This window comes from Lytechinus pictus, chromosome 7, assembly GCF_037042905.1.
Source record: "Lytechinus pictus isolate F3 Inbred chromosome 7, Lp3.0, whole genome shotgun sequence".
NCBI classification, from domain to species: Eukaryota; Metazoa; Echinodermata; class Echinoidea; order Temnopleuroida; family Toxopneustidae; genus Lytechinus; species Lytechinus pictus.
Genome location: NC_087251.1, coordinates 48,580,301 through 48,602,357, shown reverse-complemented (window position 1 = coordinate 48,602,357; position 22,057 = coordinate 48,580,301). Strand labels below are relative to the sequence as shown.

The 22,057-nt window shown below is 34.7% G+C and overlaps 1 protein-coding gene across 9 annotated transcripts in view; it reads right to left on the bottom strand.

The window, feature by feature from the left end:
- The window catches only part of LOC129264094 (transient receptor potential cation channel subfamily M member 5-like), a 37,918-nt gene that overhangs the window by 6,282 nt on the left and 9,579 nt on the right, over positions 1-22,057 (bottom strand). For 6 of the 9 annotated variants that reach the window (XM_064102973.1, XM_064102972.1, XM_064102976.1 and 3 more), the window contains 16 exons: positions 21,298-21,445; positions 20,444-20,637; positions 19,696-19,796; positions 17,068-17,202; positions 13,797-13,847; positions 12,046-12,133; positions 11,241-11,439; positions 10,336-10,561; positions 7,702-7,794; positions 7,203-7,366; positions 6,833-6,977; positions 5,708-5,836; positions 4,140-4,391; positions 2,551-2,725; positions 1,360-1,495; positions 580-776 (listed from right to left, as the gene is read on the bottom strand). In XM_064102973.1, the coding sequence (XP_063959043.1) occupies positions 580-776; positions 1,360-1,495; positions 2,551-2,725; positions 4,140-4,391; positions 5,708-5,836; positions 6,833-6,977; positions 7,203-7,366; positions 7,702-7,794; positions 10,336-10,561; positions 11,241-11,439; positions 12,046-12,133; positions 13,797-13,847; positions 17,068-17,202; positions 19,696-19,796; positions 20,444-20,637; positions 21,298-21,445 (2,433 nt within the window). The remainder of the gene's footprint in view (positions 1-579; positions 777-1,359; positions 1,496-2,550; positions 2,726-4,139; positions 4,392-5,707; positions 5,837-6,832; positions 6,978-7,202; positions 7,367-7,701; positions 7,795-10,335; positions 10,562-11,240; positions 11,440-12,045; positions 12,134-13,796; positions 13,848-17,067; positions 17,203-19,695; positions 19,797-20,443; positions 20,638-21,297; positions 21,446-22,057) is intronic. The other 3 variants (XM_064102979.1, XM_064102978.1, XM_064102980.1) reach the window with 1 other exon arrangement.

Below are 22,057 nucleotides of genomic sequence, written 5' to 3'. Positions count from 1 at the left end.
CTAATCATCACTTAGCAAGGAAGGATATTATATGCACTAAGTTTATAATTTGTATTCTAGAAGCATCATCACACCGCCAGAAAAAGAAAAAAAATCTGAGCTCACTTGATGTTATCTTGGGTGAAAGTGTACTAAACAAGATAATTAGTTTGCCCTTTTTGGTCAGTGGTAGAGGTGACTACACTCCAGATTCATGTTTATGAGACCTGCCTGTCATTTTCTTCCTGGTATCAGTATAGGGTGTATTCCATCAAAGACTACACCTCATAACAATTGCAACAACTAATGTACTAACGCATTAACAATGATAGGGTTGCATGTTCAAATCCCACTATGAACAAGAACATTGCAATTTGTTATTTATTTCAATTGCAGAAGTTTTTATTTTTTACAAACACACATGTGGTGAGTCCTAGAAGGACTAAGAAAAGTGGATAGAGATAAAAGGTAGAAGTGAAATAAAAAGGAAAGAAAACGAAAAGTTAAAAAGAGTATTTTCTTTCTCCAAGTAACAATAAATTCTAGGCCTTGGTAGATATTTGGATGGCAGAGTGGTAGTAGGTCCATGCTATTACTCACTGAGGCTCCTTGAGAGTGCAAACTTGTCGCAACAGCCACACCAACATCGCAGCATGAAGCTGTACAAGATAAAGATGTGACTGATGATGATGAACGGAGGTGCTAAGATTGGACGATTGTAGTAATCTTTGATAAGAGAGTATCGCTGAAACTTCCATACCACATCTGTGTTCTCTTGTACCGAGGCGAAGGTATAGCTGGAGAAAAAAAGGGGGGAAAAAATAGGATTTAGTAATGAGGATCTCCTCCTCTGCGGTCTATTCAACCCTTTCTCTTCCCTTCTTCTCATTCTCTTTTTATATCTTCTAATTCTTCTTTTTCTTCTTCTCCTCTTCCTTCTCCTCCTTACTACTACTACTACTACTACTACTACTACTACTACTACTACTACTACTACTTCTTCTTCTACTTCTCCTACTACATGTACTACAACTTATACTTCTTGTGCTGATACTACATGTGACTTTGGGGTGCATCAGAAAAAGGGCAATTTAGAAAGATTTTGTACAATGAATATTAGCCCAATGATTGTTCTTGTTTAGTAAACCAAGAAATAGAACAGAATGAATTTTGTGTATGTCCAGTAAGGATTTAGGTCCGTTTTTGTCATTCATTTTTGGTACGTTTGGATGTAATTCTGAAATATTAATTACACACAAGTCTGGCTTATGTAAAATATCCAAAGTTTAACTCAATCTGGCCAAGAGATGGACTCGGGTCATTCTTATATTCATAATTATACTCATTTGTCACATAATATACAATAAAATTTTGCCTTACTTTAACATTGCTATGAGGAGATTGAGGAGAAGAACATTGCTGATGAAGAGATATACGGCAAGAATACTTGTTCCAAACCACATATTGGCTGGGCAGGGCTCCATCTGTGGGTCCTCGTTTGAACAATCGTTGCGTCCTGAATTTGATGAGAAGTTAATTTCCGTAAAAAAAACAAACATTAAGAAGCGATTGTGATATATACTTTAATAAATGTGTAAAAAAAAACAGCCTTGATTCTGAATCAGATTCAAGAAAAAACAACACAAAATCTGTTTAACGAATGTAATCCCATATTAATGAGGCCAGGGGCGGATCCAGGATTAAAAAAAAAGGGTTGTAACAAAAATGAATGGTATTACGTCCACGAAAATTTTTTGACAAGCCAAAAAAGGTCTTCACTTAAAAAAAAAGGGGGGGAGCACACTTCTGTTTTAACAGCATTTTTACATTACACATTTTAATTGTGCTGCTAAGGGGGGTACGGGTTGGCTGTGCCCCCTGGATCCGCCAGTGAATGAGGCAAATTTTAAAAATGTTATTTTCATCTCATCAGTTAAACCATGCACTTGTTGTCCTTTCCCTATGTCTCTTGTCATACTTTATTGAAAATAAACAAAAATGAAATTGTTTTTCTTTTCAAAGTAGAGATAGTAGAACGGCAAGCCTTTTTGAAATAAAACGCCACCCTGTAAATGACCAGATATGCAGGGTGGCGTCCTTTTGAGGAGACTATTTTGTATTTATTTTGTTGTATTGATCATCTTATCAAAACAAAATGCATCGCCATACCTAACAAAATAACGATATACCTACCGTATATAAAGAGGATAAGCATGGGATATTGTTGCTTTACATGCATGAACTCATCTTTATTTCAGAATTCCATCCAAAAGTACCCGAAATGTATGAAAAACTATCCAAAATATTCATTGGGCAGACACAAAAATCATATTTCTTTTCATGACAATTGAAAAAAAACTACTATGGACTTCAGTTGTTATATTCATACACTCTAGAAATATGTAAGGGTTGAATGGGGTAAATCACCCTTAAAAGGATCGAAGAGTGATAGCATTTTTTTAGTAGAAAATGTTGAATTTTTATTACTCCTCGGCCCTTTTCCACCCTTTTCGCCTTTTGTGTTTTGAGAGTGTATATAGATTATCGACCATGCATGCAGCTGAAACCAACCTTCGAGTTCCTCCAGGAATAATTCCCCGTAAATCTGGAAGTATGATCTATAGAAGATGCCTTTCATCATCTGTTTAGTATCAGTGACGTGAGGAAAGAGGACTGCCTGACATGCTATACCATAGGCTAATAGGAACACCAGTAAGATACAGATGAATACTAACAGATCGTTTATCTATGGAGTGCAAGACAAAAAAAAATGATAACTTGTTATTTCCTTTAAAGGAGAATGAAACCCTTGAAACCAGCTGAATCCATATCAAAGAGAAAAATCAAAGAAACATATTGTTGAAAGTTTGAGGAAGATTGAATGAATAATAAGAAAGTTATGAGCATTTGAATATTGCGATCACTAATGCCATGTAGATCCTCGCATTGGCAATGCGACCAAGATCTGTGATGTCACACACGTACAACTCCCTCATTACTTTAGTACTTATTTCACTTATATTCTCACTTTTATAGAGTCTATCACAAGGTGAGGCGTTCTCTTTATGAGGGGACAAGTACAGAGGTTTCACAACATTATATCATTGATGAATCGTTTGTCATATGATTAGAATGAGCAAAAAGAGATGTTTTGGGGTATATTTTCAGCGTCCAAAAGGGGAGAGTTGTTCATCTGTGACATCATAGATCTTGGTCGCATTGCCAATAGGAGAATCTCCATAGCATTAGTGATCTCGACATTCAAATGCTCATAACTCTTCTATTGCTAGTCCTATTTTACTCAAACTTTTGTTAATCTTATTCTTTGATTTTCTGCTTTCTCAAAAGCTAACTTGCTCCAAGAGTTTCATTCTCCTTTAATAGAAATCAAGGAAAGTTTAGAATGGAGGAGGCCATTGTTCTACATGATCACATGATGATTAAAAATAAAAATGATCATTTAAAAGGGGATTAAATTTAAATAATCGACTCGCTAAAATTGTAGCAACAGCTATATATCGCTGGTTGTTGTTATGATTGTTAATATATCTTATTGAATAATTATTAGGGGTAAAGGGTGCACAATAAGAATTTAAAATATTGCCTTTAGAAATTTAAGAATATGTATACACTGTCAGCAGTCTAAATATTTCGTCTCAAATAAAAAATAAAGAGAAACTTTAACAGAACTTGAAAAATGCATCAATGGAAACAGGAACAGAAAGATAAACCTTGAAAATGGGCTAGTTTTAGAGTTGGGAAAGGGCACTTTTTTCTGTTTAATCATCAAATGATTATCATTTGTATTTAAAGTTGTCGAGCACAGCAATTAAATAGGATGTGGACGTCTTCAAGAAGTGTCAATTTAATTTTTGAATTGTTTTCATCACAATTTATTTTCAGTATTCGAATTGTATAATACATGGGGAGCGTTTCACGAAAAGTTTTGATTGGAATTTTACCAACGGGTGTTTCTACAAATCCTTGCATCTGATTGGCTTAGAGGAGATAAGCTCCTATTTATCTTATTTTTTAAACCTATTTTTATGAATTATGTATCACCATGATTGACATTGAACTTTGTGGTATTTTTTTTTTACTAGTATCGTAACAGTGATCGTATTTCGAGACGGGAAAAATGAAGAAATATAAAAATTTACCATTTTCATAATCATGATGAGCTTGGGTCCGAGGTGCTTGTTGACTGAGAAAATGTGGAGAAGCCTGATATAAAATGTAACGAGCGTCAGGGAATGGACGATCCGGGCGGCATCGAGCATGCCGGGGTAATGTCGGATGACGGTGCCGGCAGCGAACATGATGACGCATACGGCGTCGACGAGGTAGTAGTAGTTGAGAAGCCACGATTGGATGAACTTACGGCAGTCGAAGAAACCGCCGATGGAAATCATCTGAATTACAAAGAAGAACAAACGACTTTGTTTGAGTAATTATGGTAATGTTGATATCTAAATCAGGGATTGTCATTTCCATGAACTTCATCACATTCAGTAAAATGACACTTCCTCTGATGAGGGTGTTCCAGAGAAACGTTTCATCAACAATTTTGTCTGACAAGTTGTCTGATCTATTTTCTTTGATTTTGATTGGCTGAGAAGCACTGTTGCCATGGTACCTGTCGGATAAAACAGACTTTGTCGGATAAAACGTCAGACAAGTCATTTAATGAAAGCTCTCCTGAAATGATTTGAATGAATTCAAAAGTTTCATTTCTGGAAATATGAACCTTTCTTAGCTAGTATTTATAAGATGTCCGTGAGCCTTATTCTGTTTCAAATTTATTTTATTTAATATTATCTAGATTCCCAATACTCCCCCCCCTACAAAAAATTTATTTTTAAGAACAAACGGAGTGCTTGTTTTTTAAGCATTTTTTCTTTTCTTATTTCATTGGGATCATTTTGTGACCAACCACACCAAACCAACAATAAGTCACCAGTGAAGGTTCTCTGTAAATGGCCATGATAGTAATTTGGTCTCCAGAAATTAAAAAAATGAGATAATTAGCTTATATGAAAGAGCAATTCTTCTTCTTCATATTGTCAAAATTGACATGTTGGATGTTTCACCGAGATTGCATAGTGTGCGAATCTCATGCTTAAATCAACCTCGAACTTGAAACCTTAAGTGTTTTTTTCCCTTATGTTTGAAACTCTCGCTGAATTTCCTCTGCATTCAGTCAGGTATTTGTCAGGGTTATTGTTGACCAAGTCTGAAAGTCATTCATGCTTTTATAGCTTAGGAAGTGAGTTTTTTAAGCTCAATATAATATCTCAGTGAATTGATAAGGTTGTATCTCTTGGTAAACTATTCTAAGTTTAAGTTTATCTCAGGATTTAAAACTTCAGTCATACACCATGCATGTTTTTTCTGATTTGTAGTATCATACCAATTTTGTTCAATAAGTTATTTCGACTAGCTTTATTTTGGAAATACAATTTAGTTTATAGATTGTCAAACAACTAAAGGTGGTTTTAAACAAAATAATACACGTTTAACTTTCCATTTAGTTCATAGGACTTTCATTAATTCTTCACCCGTTCTCATTAGGTTTTCTGAGTCGCTCGACATTTTCTTTTTTATTCCTATAAAGTGTGACTAATCCAAATTTTAATAAATTAACTGATTTATGGTTGATTTATGGTTTATGGCCAATTTCATTTCATTACAACGATTGAAGAAGCGATTAGAGAAAAAAAAATCTTACTTGTCTGATAGTCTCGATTGCCAGTGTCCCGACCCAACCAATTAGAACATACTCTGTAATTGTCGCTTCCGCTTTGAATTCAACCAGCAGAACATAACTGAACAGGGCAAGAAATACGATGTGCGACATCTGTTGGAAGTATTGAAGAAAAAAACACATTGGAATATTCATAAAAAAAGATGAATTAGCCTTGTTGAAAGTTTGATGATTGGGTGTCGATCAATCATTCAAGCGTTTACTTATTTAAACAAGTCTGTCTCCTCCGAAGTTGTTGGTTGTAGTAAATTAGTAAAGTGAGCCAACAATCAACCATTTTAATGAACAGTTCAATGAATAATAAATAATGATATAGGATTTGTATAGCACACGTATCCAACTTGCTAGGTGCTCAAGGCGCTCCTATATTACCCCGGCTAAGCTAGTCTACCGATTCTGGTGCGCACAGCTTTTTGAGGAATTACTTCCTGCTGGGTACCAATTTACCTCACCTCAGTTGAGTGCAGTACAATGTGGGTAAATTTCTTGCTGAAGGGAAACACGTCATGACTTGGAATCGAACCCACGTCCTTCAGATTAAAAGACGAGAGCCTTAACCACTAGACCACGATGCCCCCATTGAACCAATCAATCAATAATTCAATCAGTCAATCAACCAATCGATCAATCAACTTATCAATCACGTAATCGGTCAATGAACCAATTAGTCAATCAATCAATCAATTAATAGATAAATATATAAATAAATCACTCAGTTAATCAATCAATAAATAAATCACTCCGCTAATCAATCAATCAAGCAATTTATTCATGGGAGATCATGATAGTCAATGAAACAAAATACCAATTTGGTCAGTAGACCACTAGTTTCATCAAAAGTTGCCTTCATTATTGATGGCCAATCAATCAATCATTTAGTCAACCCATCATTAAAAAAAAATTCAATAAAACATTCAACCAACCCATCAATACAAAAAATAATAATAAATCCATCGATCGGTCGTTAGTTCTTCGGAGGCTTTTTGGAGTGTTCGTGCCTTATAGGAGTATTCGTATATTCGGAATGACGATCCTTCGGACTCTCGATCTGTGACCAATTATTCATGATTATATGTTATTAATACCTACCACATAGTATCTGAAGTTGATAGCGGGAGCGCTGAAGAAGAGAGGTAATCGTTTCGTCCATGGGACTCTGGTTTTCTCCTCATGATTCACAATCGATTCCAAATTCACTGTCTTGTGTTTGAGCATCTCATCAAACGGTAGGAGGCTGTTCAAAAATTAGCAACAACAAAAATGGCATTGGTGCAATCAATCAATGATTATAAAGTTAGCATCGAGGCACCCCTAAAACTTGTTTGAGTGCAAACAAATGCACTGAATATTTTTATTCGACAGTTCAGTTGATTTGACTGTCGTCGACAGTCGAACAAAAATCTCCCAGAACTGCCGCCTATGGTTACCATAAAGGCCAGCCGCAGCCAAATATACTTACGTGAAGTTCTGTGCCGGGACATGGGCTCGAAAGGATGATGAGTTGAATGTGATGCTACCGGTGTCACTGAGGATTGAATCTCGTCTTTTATCAATCTGACCATCTTCCTCGTCATCGGAATCAAACTTCAGTTGACCACAGGCTCGTGTCTTTGATGCACGAGTCTTAAAAACAAAACAAAACAAAACAATCACAGAATATGTTGACAACCAAAAAACAAACAAATATTTTTCTGGAATATTTCCAAAATATAGATCTATGTAAAAACCCTTGTATCAACTATCAAGAACTGATAACTTTGCTCAAGATCAAATATTTTGGGTGCACCAGCAATCAGACTCAATATTTACATAATCAAAGATATACCCCCTACTGACTTATATTTTATTCATTGGAAGACACAGGGCAACACACTCTCTTTTCATATCAATGCCAAATGTGGTGATACTCATCGAATGACCATCACATTTTTAAAATAACAACTTGAACGTTTATATACCTGAAGCGTGACACTGTAGATCCTGTCCTTTTCCTCATCTACAAATCTGATGCCCCAGAGTGCGTAGGGTGGAAAGAATGTGGCCAGCCACGACTGGCGATCCGGAGAATTAAAACAAGATGGATACAAAGGAAGAAAGGATAACAGTGATAATTACCATAAACATCCATGCAACGCCTTCATACAGGAAAACAGTATGTTAGAAAATGAACGACTGATCTTAAATTTTTGAAACAGACAATACATATAACATGACTCCCAAGCATATCATTTTGAATGTTCATATTATAACTTTCTGAGGGTAGTTTACCTTTAGAATTTTCTACAAGCTACTAATATTTTTAAGGTATGCAAGTTTATCCACATAATTTCTATTGGTAAAATCCTTAAGTCCCCGACCTCGCAAACAAAATGGGCATCCATTTTAAATGAACCGGTTAATAATTGGAATAGATTATATGTGATTCCCTTTAAATGCGGTCTTTCAACAAAACTCCGCTACTTTCAATATAAACTTTTTAATCGGATAATTGGGGTAAACAAACTTATTTACGATATGGGCTTGTCTGAATCTAATTTATGTACATTTTGTTCTTTCTCTGTTGAAAGTATTTCACACACTGGCGTAAATCCGTGTTGATGGGTGGGGGGGATGATTGAAATATTTTGGCATTTTTTTTGCAATCATGTTTTTAGATATGCAAGGAATTGTCATTGATATGTCCACAGTGGCGTACCGTGGGTCACGGTATTGGGGGGGGGGGGGCACCAGCAACATTTTTGAATCACTGAGTGAGCGCGCTCAGTTGCCAGTTATTCTGACCTAATAGAGACATTTTAAGGACAATGTCATTAAACAGATATGTATCTCACTGATCAAATAATGCGAGCGCGAAGCGCGAGCTGAAATTTGTTTATATTCACACCTAAAAACACATGAAACACTTTTTGTAGTCATTACAATCATGATTATCATACGCATCTCACTAATCAAATATTGCGAGCGCGAAGCGCGAGCTGAAAATTTAGATAATTCAGACCTGAAGTGGGGCATTCTAAGGTTTCTTTGTAGGAATTAACTAGGACCATACGTATTTCATTAACCAAATGATGCGAGCGCGAAGCGCGAGCTGAAAATTTTTGATAATCAGATCAGAAGAAGGGACATTTTAAGGACTGATTTTAGGAATTCATGTTGAGCAGACATATCTCACCAATCCACTAATGCGAACGTAATCACGGACAGGAAATGTTTCATATATAGGAAGACCTTAACATGGGGCAATCACTTATTGAGTCATGAAAAAGAAGCATATGTCACTACATAAAACAATGATAACTCAAGTGCTAGGAAATATATTTGGTTTATATTGACTTGAAAACGGGATGTTTTAGTACAACAGGATTATATATCTCGTTACACAGACAATGCGAGCACCAGGAACAATGAAGACTTATGCCCTGGGCAAATTATGTTTCATAAAGTTATGATAAAAATGTTTCTTATGTAATGTAACATAACATAGTTATAATATATTATAACATTATAATGAATAATATCACTTCTTTCCCACTACGTTTCTCTTCCTTTCTCCCCCTTTTCTCCTTTTCCCCGGTTTTTTTTTTGGTCAGCCGATTTGGGGGGCACGTGCCCCCCATGCCCCCCCCCCCCGTAGTTACGCCACTGTATGTCCATATGGCAAATACCCCTCCAATATTATTATCTTTTTACCCCATGATGGTTTAATGGTTTTATTAGAGATTACATTCAAAAATTTTTGACATTCCATCTTAATTCCTTTCCAAAGACCCCAACATTGATGAATTGGAAGAAACGGGGTTTTCTCTTCAATGTTATAATAAGGACATAAGTATTTCGTTTGGAAATGGTGAACTGGCTCTTTATTTGCATTTTATGATTAAATAATATTGTTTTATTTGGGTTAAGCGGTATTTCAGGAAGAATTTTCACCAATAAAACAATTATCTCTTGTGATTTTTTTCTTCATTTCTTTCGTAAAAAGTGGGGGGGATGTTTGTACAGGCCATCCCCCCCTCCTCGAAAAGTGGGGGGGATATATCCCCCCCATCCCCCCCGGGATTTACGCCAGTGAATTTTCACATCTGTTTTGGGACTGCCCTGTAACTCAACAATTTATTCAAAACTCCCAAACCTCTTATTTGAACAATGACGTGTGGTTGAATAAGAATTCATTATTGTTTGGTTGCCCTGACGCTCAATACTCTACTATAAACCGTTATATTCTTTACGCTAAATATTTTGAGCTATTTTTTTGACACGTTGTAAGGGTGATTGGTTATGTTTTAGCTGTTTTAAGAACGTATTGAAACGCTATTTTGAAATTGAAAGGGTTCTCAGTCAAAAACATCATAATTTTTGTTGAATCATTAGATAATATAGTACAGTTGTTGTAAACATGTTCGCTTCATGATTTTTCTGTAAATTGAATTGCTTTCGTGTTTGATTTTGAATAAAATCTTTCTATGAAAGAAAAAATACTAATATTGAATACATATTGTATGAAATATTTGTTACATCATTTTAAGAGATGAAATTTATTTGATAAGCTTACAATTAAAGTAGGAAAGACATTGCCACTTTGCTTTGTATACCTGCCAATGACCGTTCTGCCTTGATAATCTTCCTGACCAAAGATCATTTAAAACATTCTGGACAGCGGGGTGAGCTATGAAATGTTTGTCGTGCGCTGCTGCCCCTAGACATAAACACGACACGTTACCCCACTCGGGCATTTCTCGTATGAGGAGCAGTGAAGTCCTCCTTCGGTCTTCTCTGTAGCAGTGGTCCAAGACACCAACGGCGAGTTTCTCGTATTCCCTGAAACGATATAAAATAAATTCACTGAAAAATTAGAAGTTTATGAATAATGCTACTCATTTTGGAATCCAAGGATAGATGAGAAAATGCGGAATAGCACGTTTATTACCTTAGAATGAAACTGTAAAAACTTATTTGTATACTTGTATTGAGATATGAAAGAAAGGTCTCAGAATTATAACGCTTCTTTTTTTAATATGCAGGTTGTTAAATATAAAGTATTCTTGATATTTTGACCATTACTTAAGATTTTAGAAATAACATTAAGGACAATCAGACTGTAACATTCAAGAGAATTAAAACAGCAATTTGAAATGTACAATCACCAAATGAATTAGTCCTACAACGAACATTTGAACATAATATAAATATATATCAAAAGTAATTCGTAGAAAGTTTTTTTTTTCTTCTCGGAGCTTTCAAACTAACTCTGAAACATACAGTGGCTGCCAGCATCCCAGTCATTTGGACATGATGAAGGCGACACCAGTACTACCATACAAGTTCAATGTTCATAACTTCATGCATAAAAATATGATAAAAACAGGGTAAATCTGTTTGTCGATAAGAATATTTTTTAAGGGAAAAAATTGAAAAAAATATGAAGACGAATTTGAAGCGCCCTCTAAGACAATCCTCTAGAAGGGGGAATGAAAGAACCATCACTTGCATCACCTACCTCTGATGTTCCTCGAGGTTGGCCAGCCGCTGTGGCTCCGTCTCCAACCTCTGCATGGCTCTCATGATCCGACTGGCTACAAGAGCTCCACCAATCCACGCCTTGCCCTCCTCCCAGAACAACCGAGCAGTCTCCTGCCGATCCTGCAGCACTGCCCACAAGAACAACTCCCGACAAGGATTCAGAGTGGGTTGAGAATCTGAGGGAAAAGTTCAAATCGGGGAGGGAGTTGTCATTTCAGAACTATTTCGTAATTTAAGTTATTTTATTTGTTGTTTGCATGTGTGATTTTTTTTTGGGGGGGTGGGGGGTCGGCACATTGATCATAATTATAATATAATATAATGATACTTATCCACAAAATGTGCCGTGAGAGCGAAATCAGGACGAAAGATGTACATTGAAACCATGGACCTACTAGTAGGTCCATGTTGAAACTAATGTTTATTGATATATCTACTCTTGATACGTACATGTATAATAAAAACATATCCTTACCGTTTCTAGACTGACTTTAATCATCCCAGTCAAAATAGCCTACCCTTATATGGTTAATTCAGTCAAAAGTTTTAGATTCATTTCTATCCAAAGATGTTATAAACTTAAATCGTCTGCTGACAATTAGACCAGTTGCATTCACAGAAACTGTTGTCCTAGTGAAACCTTTTAAAAGGTTTGCTTATTAACTATATTATCATTTGAATTAAGATGATTAAGCAAAACCATTTTACTAACCAGTGATCTGTCATAAAACAATCAAATAGTATTTCCTGATTGGTGCATTATATATGAGGAAACTTGTTACCTGATAAATAAAGGGGTTCGTAAGCATGTGTTGTAAGACTCTTGATGACATGGCCAACATCACACAGGTCAACCGGCATTTTGTTATTCTGAAAGACATTCAAATTAAATATGTAGATGATATATTACCATATTGTTATAAATACTTAAATGGTATGAGCTTGAATAATGAGGTATATAATCTTAAACAATAAGGTATAATAAACTGAAATTATGAATTGAAATCATCAGAAATTAGCGTGACCAAGATATTTTTCAGCTTTAATTAAGAGGCTAGGATAAAAACAATCGGAGGCCCGTTTCATAAAGAACTTACAACTGTTGTAACTTTGCCATTATGGCAACTACCATAGAAACCTTGATTCTGATTGGCTGCTGAGCCCTGTTACCATGGTAGTTACCATAATGACAAAGTTACAGCAGCTGTAAGTCCTTTATGAAACGGGTCCCCCATTTACCTCATAAAATGGGCATTAATGTGCAAAATCAATAACATTTTCAATTTTTGATAAAAGTTCATACACTACAGGGGAAGGCGGGGTAAGTTGTGACACTTTACATTTTGCATGTTAGAATTGATATGACTAATAATATTGTAGTATTAAGTACCTTGCCTTTAAATTTGATTCTTGGGAAATATTTTTCACCTATATATAACTTTCTACCCCCACACTGAAAGTCATTGTGACCTTTAAAAAAAAAAACGATGTCAAATGGCTCAACTTGCCCCATCTATGGGGTAAGTTATGTCACCTTCTGGGGTAAGTTGAGTCACAAAAATATGTACAAAATGTATGCGGGAAGAACCAGCATGTCAATTGTTCATTTAAAGTCTTTTCACTTGCTAATTCTATATAAATACTAACATATCAAAGTAAAAGAACTGTCATGTAGATTTGCTCCTTTTTGCCTGCATATCAATGGATTTTTAATTATTATTTGTTTTTATTATACATTACCATAAGAATTACCATGCCTCAACTTGCCCCATGTTGACTGGCACCAATTACCCCAGTCCGAACTTAATGCGGTATTTTCACATCCACACATTTCTTATGCATCCATCATGTAAAAGACTATGACAAGAATGAGAATCCATACCTGGACTAACAATATTGAGATTATTGCTTGATTATATTTAGACATGTGTTGGTAAAAAGCAATGATCTATTTCACACCCTTTTTTACTTTATTGGCTGAAATTTGTATTTTCCCGCTAAAAAAGTAATTTTTGTTTCAAAGTTGAAAACAATGTGGTGGGATTAAGGGTTATGTAATGGGCAGTAGCGTACCGTGAGCCGGAGGAGACAAAGCATTGGGGGGGGGCACTGCATTGTCTGTGAACAATGCAGTGCCCCCCCCCCAATGCTTTGTCTCCTCCGGCTCACGGTACGCTACTGGACTAATGGGTCATCCATGCATGACACCACCACAATGTCTGACTCATTCATTATTGGCCTGGGGGTGGTGGCTCAACTTGCCCCTATGCTCAACTTACCCCGCCTTCCCCTACTGGTAGATTACATCTTAGATGGCATGTGGGCCGACCCCCCCCCCCCCCCTATTCGTCGAAGGCATGCAAAGAGATTTTTCAAAATATCCAGTACAAATTTTCGTGTTTGATAAATCTATTAAGAAAACAACTGTGAAATTGTTGCAACGCCGAAACATGCAAATATTCTAGACCAAGAGTCCAATACTGCATTTTGCTCAAGAATAATATAAAAAGAAACGAAAATGACACGAACTTACCCGACCTCTGTGTTTTAAAAGCAACTTGTAGAGTAATGTATCTTCATGGACCTGTGTATGTTCATGATAAAAGGTCATCAGATATTTTGATCTGATTCATTTTTTTCCAAAAGATAACGTGATTTATATATGCGAACAATTATTATTGATCCAACTTTATTATAATTATATAGGTTTACCTATTAATAACGGATAAAAAGTTTTATAAATAGTAAAGTGCTTATCTCTGAAAAGGTCATTCGAATAGAGGGCTAAAATATAGGGGTGTCATCACAAGGGGGGGGGGGTGTTACACCCACAAATGTAATAAACGCCCACAAATATAATAACACTTTACCCACAAATGTAATAACACCCACAAATGTAATAACACTTTGCCCACAAATGTAATAATTTCACACACAAATGTAAAAATGCACTTTACCCACAAATGTAATAATTTTTGATCACCCACAAATGTAATAATGACTTTACCCACAAATGTTATAAATTTGAAGGGATTTTTGGCGAATCTGTTCTAAACTAAAACCCTATAGTAATGCGTTCATCATACAGCGCAAAGTCACAGTCTTTTTTCTCCAGACCCGATAATATATGAATATAAAACATTTTTATAAATTTAAAACATTTAAACAATCTTCCGAACAAAGATCCCAAAATTAATTCTTCTTAATGTTGAATAAACACAGAAGTATAGCGTAATCTTTCCTCCAGACCCAGATTTTTCAAATAGCAAAAAAAAAAAAAAGACCCCACGATCTTATTAATGTTGAATAACATGGAAATATAGCGTAGTCTTTCCTCTAGACGCAGTTACACAAAAAATCATTAAGAAACAAAACAACAACCACAAAAAAGACCCCGCAATTTTATCAGCATTGAATAGCCATTCCATTCTTTGTTTTAATTTGGCAATAAGTCATGATTTACTATTTTTGCCACCCACTGTATAAAAAGTAGGGTAACAATTTTATTTATTATTATTTTTTTATTACGTTTTTTATTATTTCTTGTATATTCATTCTTTTTTTTTCTATGAAAAAAAAAGCAAAAACAAAGACAAAACATTAAAATGCATATGAAACAAAAAACTGAGGAATAAGATATCAGCAAACAATAGGGGGTTACTCCCCGAAAACGATAAGGTTGTTGATCGACGATCTATGAGATGTTATATAAAAGATAATCATTCTAACAAGAGGGGATAACGTTTTAACAAGTTTTTCGGTACTTTGAATTCTTAGTGTACCAAGCACCATTTGTGATATATTCAGCATTTAAATATGGGGTAGTATTTGCTCCAGACCCAGTTATTTCAAATAGCAAATCATAAAAAACAAACAATATTAACAATATTAACAAAGACCCCGTACTCTCATTGACGTTGAACATGTTGATGAAATGCTCCCCCGATCATCTTATTCATGTTGAACAGGCACAAGAATATGACTGAATCTTAGTTTTGAAGATTTCATTTATCTTAATTTTGAAAATGACAAGGTCTGGAATAAAGAAAACTCCCTAAACCTTTATTTTATTACAGGTTCTTAGTTTGAAGGATTGTTGGGTCTTATATCCTCTTCATTTTTAAAATGATATTTGTTATTTTGAAATAATTGGGTCTGGAGGTAAGACTACGCCATATCTCCATGTAAATATTCATATCTGAATGGTACGCGCCTTAAAACCCAAGATAACAACAACAACAACAACGTTATTCAGCATTAATAAGATAGTGGGGCCATTGTTACTTTGTTTAGATACTTTTTTAAGAAATGATTTGTCATTTTGAAATAAGTGGGTCTGGAGAGAAGACTACACTATATTTCCATGTTATCTAACATCAATAAGATTGTTGGGTCTTTTTTTAATAGTTTGTTTTGTATTTTATAATTTGTTATTTGAAATATCTGGATCTAGAGGAAAGACTGCGTATATTTCCATGTTATTCAACATCAATAGGATGGGGGTCTTTGTTTTACCATTATCTATATTTTTTAATGATTTGTGGGTCTTGAGGAAAGAGTACGCTATATTTCTATGTTATTCAGCATTAATAAGATGATACTGTCTTTTAAACTGTTATTTATAATTTTGGAATAACAGGGTTTGGAGGAAAGACTACGCTATATTTCCATGTTATTCAACATTAATAAGATTGTGGGGCATTTATATTATTATTTTTTGTTGTTGTTGTATTGTATTCATAATTTTTAAATAACTGGTTCTGGCTGAAAGAATGTGGGGACTTTCGGACACTCAAATACACGCGACTAACCATTATGCAAGGGACTTTCGAAAGTATCACAATTAAAATTTACCAGAATATGAAAGAGGAAACCTCCAGCATTTTATTGATACCTTCTTTGTACCTCTGACACCACGCATAATTCAATTAATTGATATCGAAGACAGATTAGAATTCCTTTGTGAATTGTATTGTATTGATTTTCAACATTCATAGAAATAACAAGCATAGCAATCATGAATAGTATAGTATGGATTTGATTTGAGAGAAAAGCAATAAAAAATCTTTAAAAAAGAAATAAAAAGTTCCACTTTTCCCACGTTTGAGCAAATACGACCGACATGAAACCTTCACTGATGCCTCAGCCGAGTGATTTCTTTGTAATTGGGCATGATAATGTTGAATAGTTCTTTGTATGTTATACGAATACGAGGCTGAGTTTTCCTGACTGACTGATCAGTTTCCATTCACTTCAACCATTTGCACCGTTGGATGTTTTTCCTGATTATTTTATTCAGTCAGGCATGGTGTCTATGATACGCATTTAAAGAAGGAATGAAAAAGTCGATATTTTTTTTATATTTAATTCCGGTAAATTATAATTACGATATTTATTTTTATGTACCAACTCTCTCTATTTGAATAACCTTTATTATAAACACTATCGTGACTATATAAAACATTGCCTTTACAAAGATGATGACTCTTCTCAATTTAATAAATCAACTGCAGTCTAAGCTATCGCAATAGGTTTATCATTCACCAAGGGAAATGTGTTTCAGCGCCAAAGAACAATAGGTGAGCGGCGAGAGGCCAAAATTATGATTATTTCGTTAAAATGTCCTACTAAAAACCACAACAGTTCTGTTATGGAATTCAGGTCAAGTAGGTTAAGGGTGCGTTCCATGAAGAGTTTCGTCCTTAATTGTCACTATCCAATTTGCTCTCAGCCAATCAGATACGAGGATTTGTAAAAGCAGTTATCACTGAAAATAAGTCTCTCCATGAGGGGAGGGGTTATACCTCATTGTAAAGTCGCCGGAGTTCACCGGCGTGGAGATAGTCTTCAAGCTTGACGTTGATATCGAGAAAGAGACGTATAAAGTCTGTCTGGTCGTTAACCAACGCAATGCGGAGTGCCTCAAATAGTTCTGACGACTATAGAAAAGGGGTTGGAAGGGTGATGTGAGGAAAATGAGAATAATTGGTAATGAATTAAATGATAAATGCGTGGGGAAGAGTGTTTGATTGTTGTATCCAAAAAATATAATATCGGAGAGGAATTCTAAACCCGAAATAATAATAACTTAGTTATATATAGGTTAACTTGCAAATAAAAGAAATTTGTTTAGAATTCTTATATTTTGCTACTTTAAATATAATTTTCGCTGAAAGATTTACGGAATAATTTGTAACTAAGTACTACAAGCTTTATACTTGCTAAGTTCAATCATTTCATACACTAAAAGAAATAATTCACCCACTTGCTAGTAACATTTTTAATAAATCATTATCACAAGGAGTATTTCCTGACTTATTCAAAATCGCCAAAGTAAATCCAATTTTCAAAAAAGACAATCCTCATGAAATTAATAATTATCGCCCCATTTCTCTTCTCCCAACTATATCAAAAATCTTAGAAAAAATAGTATATAACAGACTTTATAAATTCATCAGCAAACACAATCTGCTAAATTCTAATCAATATGGCTTTAGGAAAAATTACTCAACAAACTTGGCTTTAATCCAAATCTATGATAAAATTACAAACGCCATTGCAAATAAAGAACATGTCATTGGCATATTTTGTGACCTTAGTAAGGCATTTGATACACTTAATCACGACATTCTACTCTCAAAACTTAATTATTATGGCGTACGAGGTCAATCCCTCCTTTGGTTTAAAGATTACTTAAGAAATCGAAAACAATACGTCGCATTTAATGGTTATGACTCTGACTCACTTTTAGTTCGTTGTGGTGTCCCTCAAGGCTCCATATTAGGCCCACTATTATTTTTACTATATATCAATGACATTATTAATACATCATCAATTTTATCTTTTGTATTATTCGCCGACGACACAAATATTTTTTTTTCTCATACAAATCCTACTTCGTTATACAATATTTTAAATCATGAAATAAACAAAGTATCACAATGGTTCAAAGCTAACAAATTATCTTTGAACACACAAAAAACTCACTACATATATTTTAAACATCACTCTCATATTTCTAACACTCAATTTCACCTACAGATTGACGGCAAATCATTAGAACGGAAAACTCACTCTAAATTTTTAGGGGTTATCATAGATGAAGCTTTATCTTGGAATGAGCATCTGCACCATATTACAATGTGTATTTCGAGAAGCATTGGAATTATTTCTAAGTTAAAATTTATTTTGCCTCTTAAAACTTTATTCCTATTGTACAATTCCTTAGTACTCCCGTATATTACTTATTGTAACGTTGTTTGGGCTAATTGTGGCTCAACAAAGCTGACTTCTATTTTCAAATTACAAAAGAGAGTTGTTCGCATTTGTACAGGATCTCATTACTTGGCTCACACTGATCCATTATTTTTCAAACAGAAAACACTAAAAGTTGCCGACTTGTATACTCTTCAAGTAGCTATCATTATGTTTAAGTATATTAATAACCTACTCCCTTCGTCTTTTGATGATATGTTTAAGTTCAATAGTTCTGTCCATACCTACCCAACTCGTACATCTGGAAACTTTCATCTCACAAACCCCAGACTGTTAATTACCTCTAAATCAATTCGACATCATGGTCCAGACATTTGGAATAATCTTGCAGAAAATATTAAATCTTGTTCCACTTTATACTCTTTAAAATCAACTGTTAAAAGAAATATCATTCGATCTTATTCATCCCAACCTTCAAATTAATCTTCATTTACAACTATAAATTAAATAAAAAATATAAATTCTACAGCTATCTTCTGCACCCGCACCTGCACCTGCATTGCACCCACTTGTTCAGTAATTATACCAATCATAGTCACGAACCCTTTTTATGAGGCCGCCATCAATTACAAGCTTAACCGCTCACGATGGCGGTCTCCTGCGTTCATTTAAATTTTGTTAATGTTCCTTTTTTATTATCAAAATGTGAAGTATATGCCCACACCATTTTTTCCTTCAAATTATGTATTATGTTTATATTGTATGCATTATGAATTATTTTGTATATTACAAACAATGTAAATATTTATGATAATGTATTGTGAACGCAGAAATAAAAATAAAACAAACAAACAAAACAAACTTTATTTAATCTGATTTTTTGCTGCTACGTTTGGATAATGCTCTTGGAATCATCACAAAATTGATTGAACGTATTTCCTCAATCCCTTGTTTTTCTTTCTTTCTATCTTTCTTTCTTTCCTTTTTAAAAAATCCTAACCGTATGTTTGAAATATTGTTTTTTTACCATCTACTCAGTATGCATAATTATCATATAATGTATCGCTTATATGCAAGTGTACTCTCCAATAATGTTAATTACAGCCGATGGATGGAAATAAAAAATAATAGCAAACTGTTCTCTTCAAATGTCTGTGTGAAGTCGAATATTTTTTCCAACTTGCGAAAGCTCTGTTATAGCAGTAATATCGACTTACTTTCCACTTGTATTGCGATAGAAGCTGACTCTGTGCCAATGTCACTCTCCTCCAGACTACTGCCATATGAAGCTGGTCTTTCTTTCCCGATCCTTGTGAACCTGGTGGAAAATGTCAGGGTCCCATAACACAAATGATTGATCTTACTCCTGATTTTCACGCCCGATTGTACATTGTAGTCAATTCCACTAATCGTGACGATATTCTTCTACACGATTATAACTAAGCATCAAGTCCAATTGTTCCATCCAATAAGATACAATAATTCCAGTATAGCTTCGAAGATTAGCATAGAGAATCGCTTGCAAAAATTTCATTTCTGACTGCTTTGACCAACTGCTTTATAATGAGAAAATTGTATGCCTTTTGTATTATTTAGCAACCAGAATTCCGAATGATGATTTTATTTTCTTTGATACTTAAAAAAATGTATTATTTTTACCATAATAAAATAGAAAACATTATGCTACAGTCACACCAAGGAAACGACTCCAAAACGACAGATGACATTCCATTTGAGATAACGTACAATATTTGATAGGTCTGGGCGCTGTGACACAAAGGTTAGCAATTAATCGCTAAATGAAATGACCAATCAAGATCATCGTTGCATGCGCATTTTGCTAAGTAGACTGACTATGAACCAATCAGAATTGAAATTAGCGATCAAACGCTAACCTTTGTGCTACGAGACCCTGGAGTTGATTTCGTTGGTGTCAATGTATAACCGTTGTCAATGATGCTGTACCTCTAAGGAGGGCCTTTAGGAAAGCCTCGTCGATGTCGATCCGTGGGACGGTGTCGAGATCGAAAATAGTAATCAGATGTTTCCTCTTGACGATTTCGTTTACTTTCTTCAGGAGTTCGACCATCTCGTTAGGCGGGACGTTGCTACCGAACTCTTGTCTCACGATGTTGTATAGAGAACTTGATCCCTCGTCACTGTTTAAAGGTGATGAAAAGCTCAAGAAAATAAAAATCAACGCATTTTTCACCCGCACCCTTCTCTTTATTCTCCACCTTCTCTTGCTTCCTTCTTATCCTCTCCTCACATTTTCTATCCTCCTCCTCCTCCTCCTTCTTCTTAATTCTTTCTTCTTCTTTTTTTTCTTCTTCTGCTACTCCCCTGATGATGATGATGATTTTCAGAAAAATTGTGATGATTGTTATAATTATTATCATCATTAGTATTACTATTAATCATTAATATCTTTATTATCATTGTTATTATGAACATCATCATTCTTTTATATGTAAAAGTTTCGTACAATTCAGCTCTTGCTGCGAGCAGTCTTGAAATAAAATACCATCATTATATTCATCAAAATTATTCATAATCATTACAAAATACCATTATTATATCATCATAATTATAATCATATTATAATTATATATATTATAATTATAATAATCATTATTATTAGCATTATCATTATCAATCATCAATTTTATTATCCTTTCAATATTGCTACAATCATTAGCAGTAGTACATGTATCTCATCCATCGTTGATAGAATCGTCATTATCACCTCCATTGTAAGGTCTATTATCAAGATGCATTTATCATTGATAAAACGATTTCCAATAATCATTGGGACTCACTTCTGCCTGTAAGCTTTAGCAATGACGTTAGCACATCCCTTGGACCCTGCAAGGACTACGACAGGGGTCTTATTTTCTATGGCATTGTGGATTGCATGTATCTGATGTGGTCCCCCATTCACCAGGAAACATACTGTTGGTACATTGGCTGTAGTGAAATATAAAGGAAAATATATATAGTTATGATAAATATATACAATTATGGGACATAAGTTGGAATTGATCATATCATTCTCTTGCAAAACGCCATGTTTGAAAGACTTATTCGTTCAAAAATTGACTCTGACTTACCTAAGTAACAAACTCTGAAAGGTGCAATGGAGCAGCCCCCCTCTCCCGTAGAAGGCACCAATTGAATTCCAAAGTTCTTTTCTTACCACTTCTACTACTACTACTACTACTGCTGCTGCTGCTGCTGCTGCTGCTGCTGCTACTGCTGCTGCTGCTGCCACTACTACTACTACTACTACTACTACTACTACTACTGCTGATGCTGCTGCTGCTATCAGTAAAAATTATAATAATAGTAATAATAATAATAATAGGAAGTGAATAAATTCATATTAATGGTTTCTTGATAACTAGAGAACAGAAATGGGCTACTGAGTGATCCTTGAGGTACGCACAGTCTATTTTTCGGTGTCTATAGATGATTCACTTTGATCTAAATACTTTGCGTTCTAGGGAATATAATTAGGTTAAATATAAACTATAGGCAGGAACTGTTAATACTATAGCCATAATCCTTGATTTTTCATCG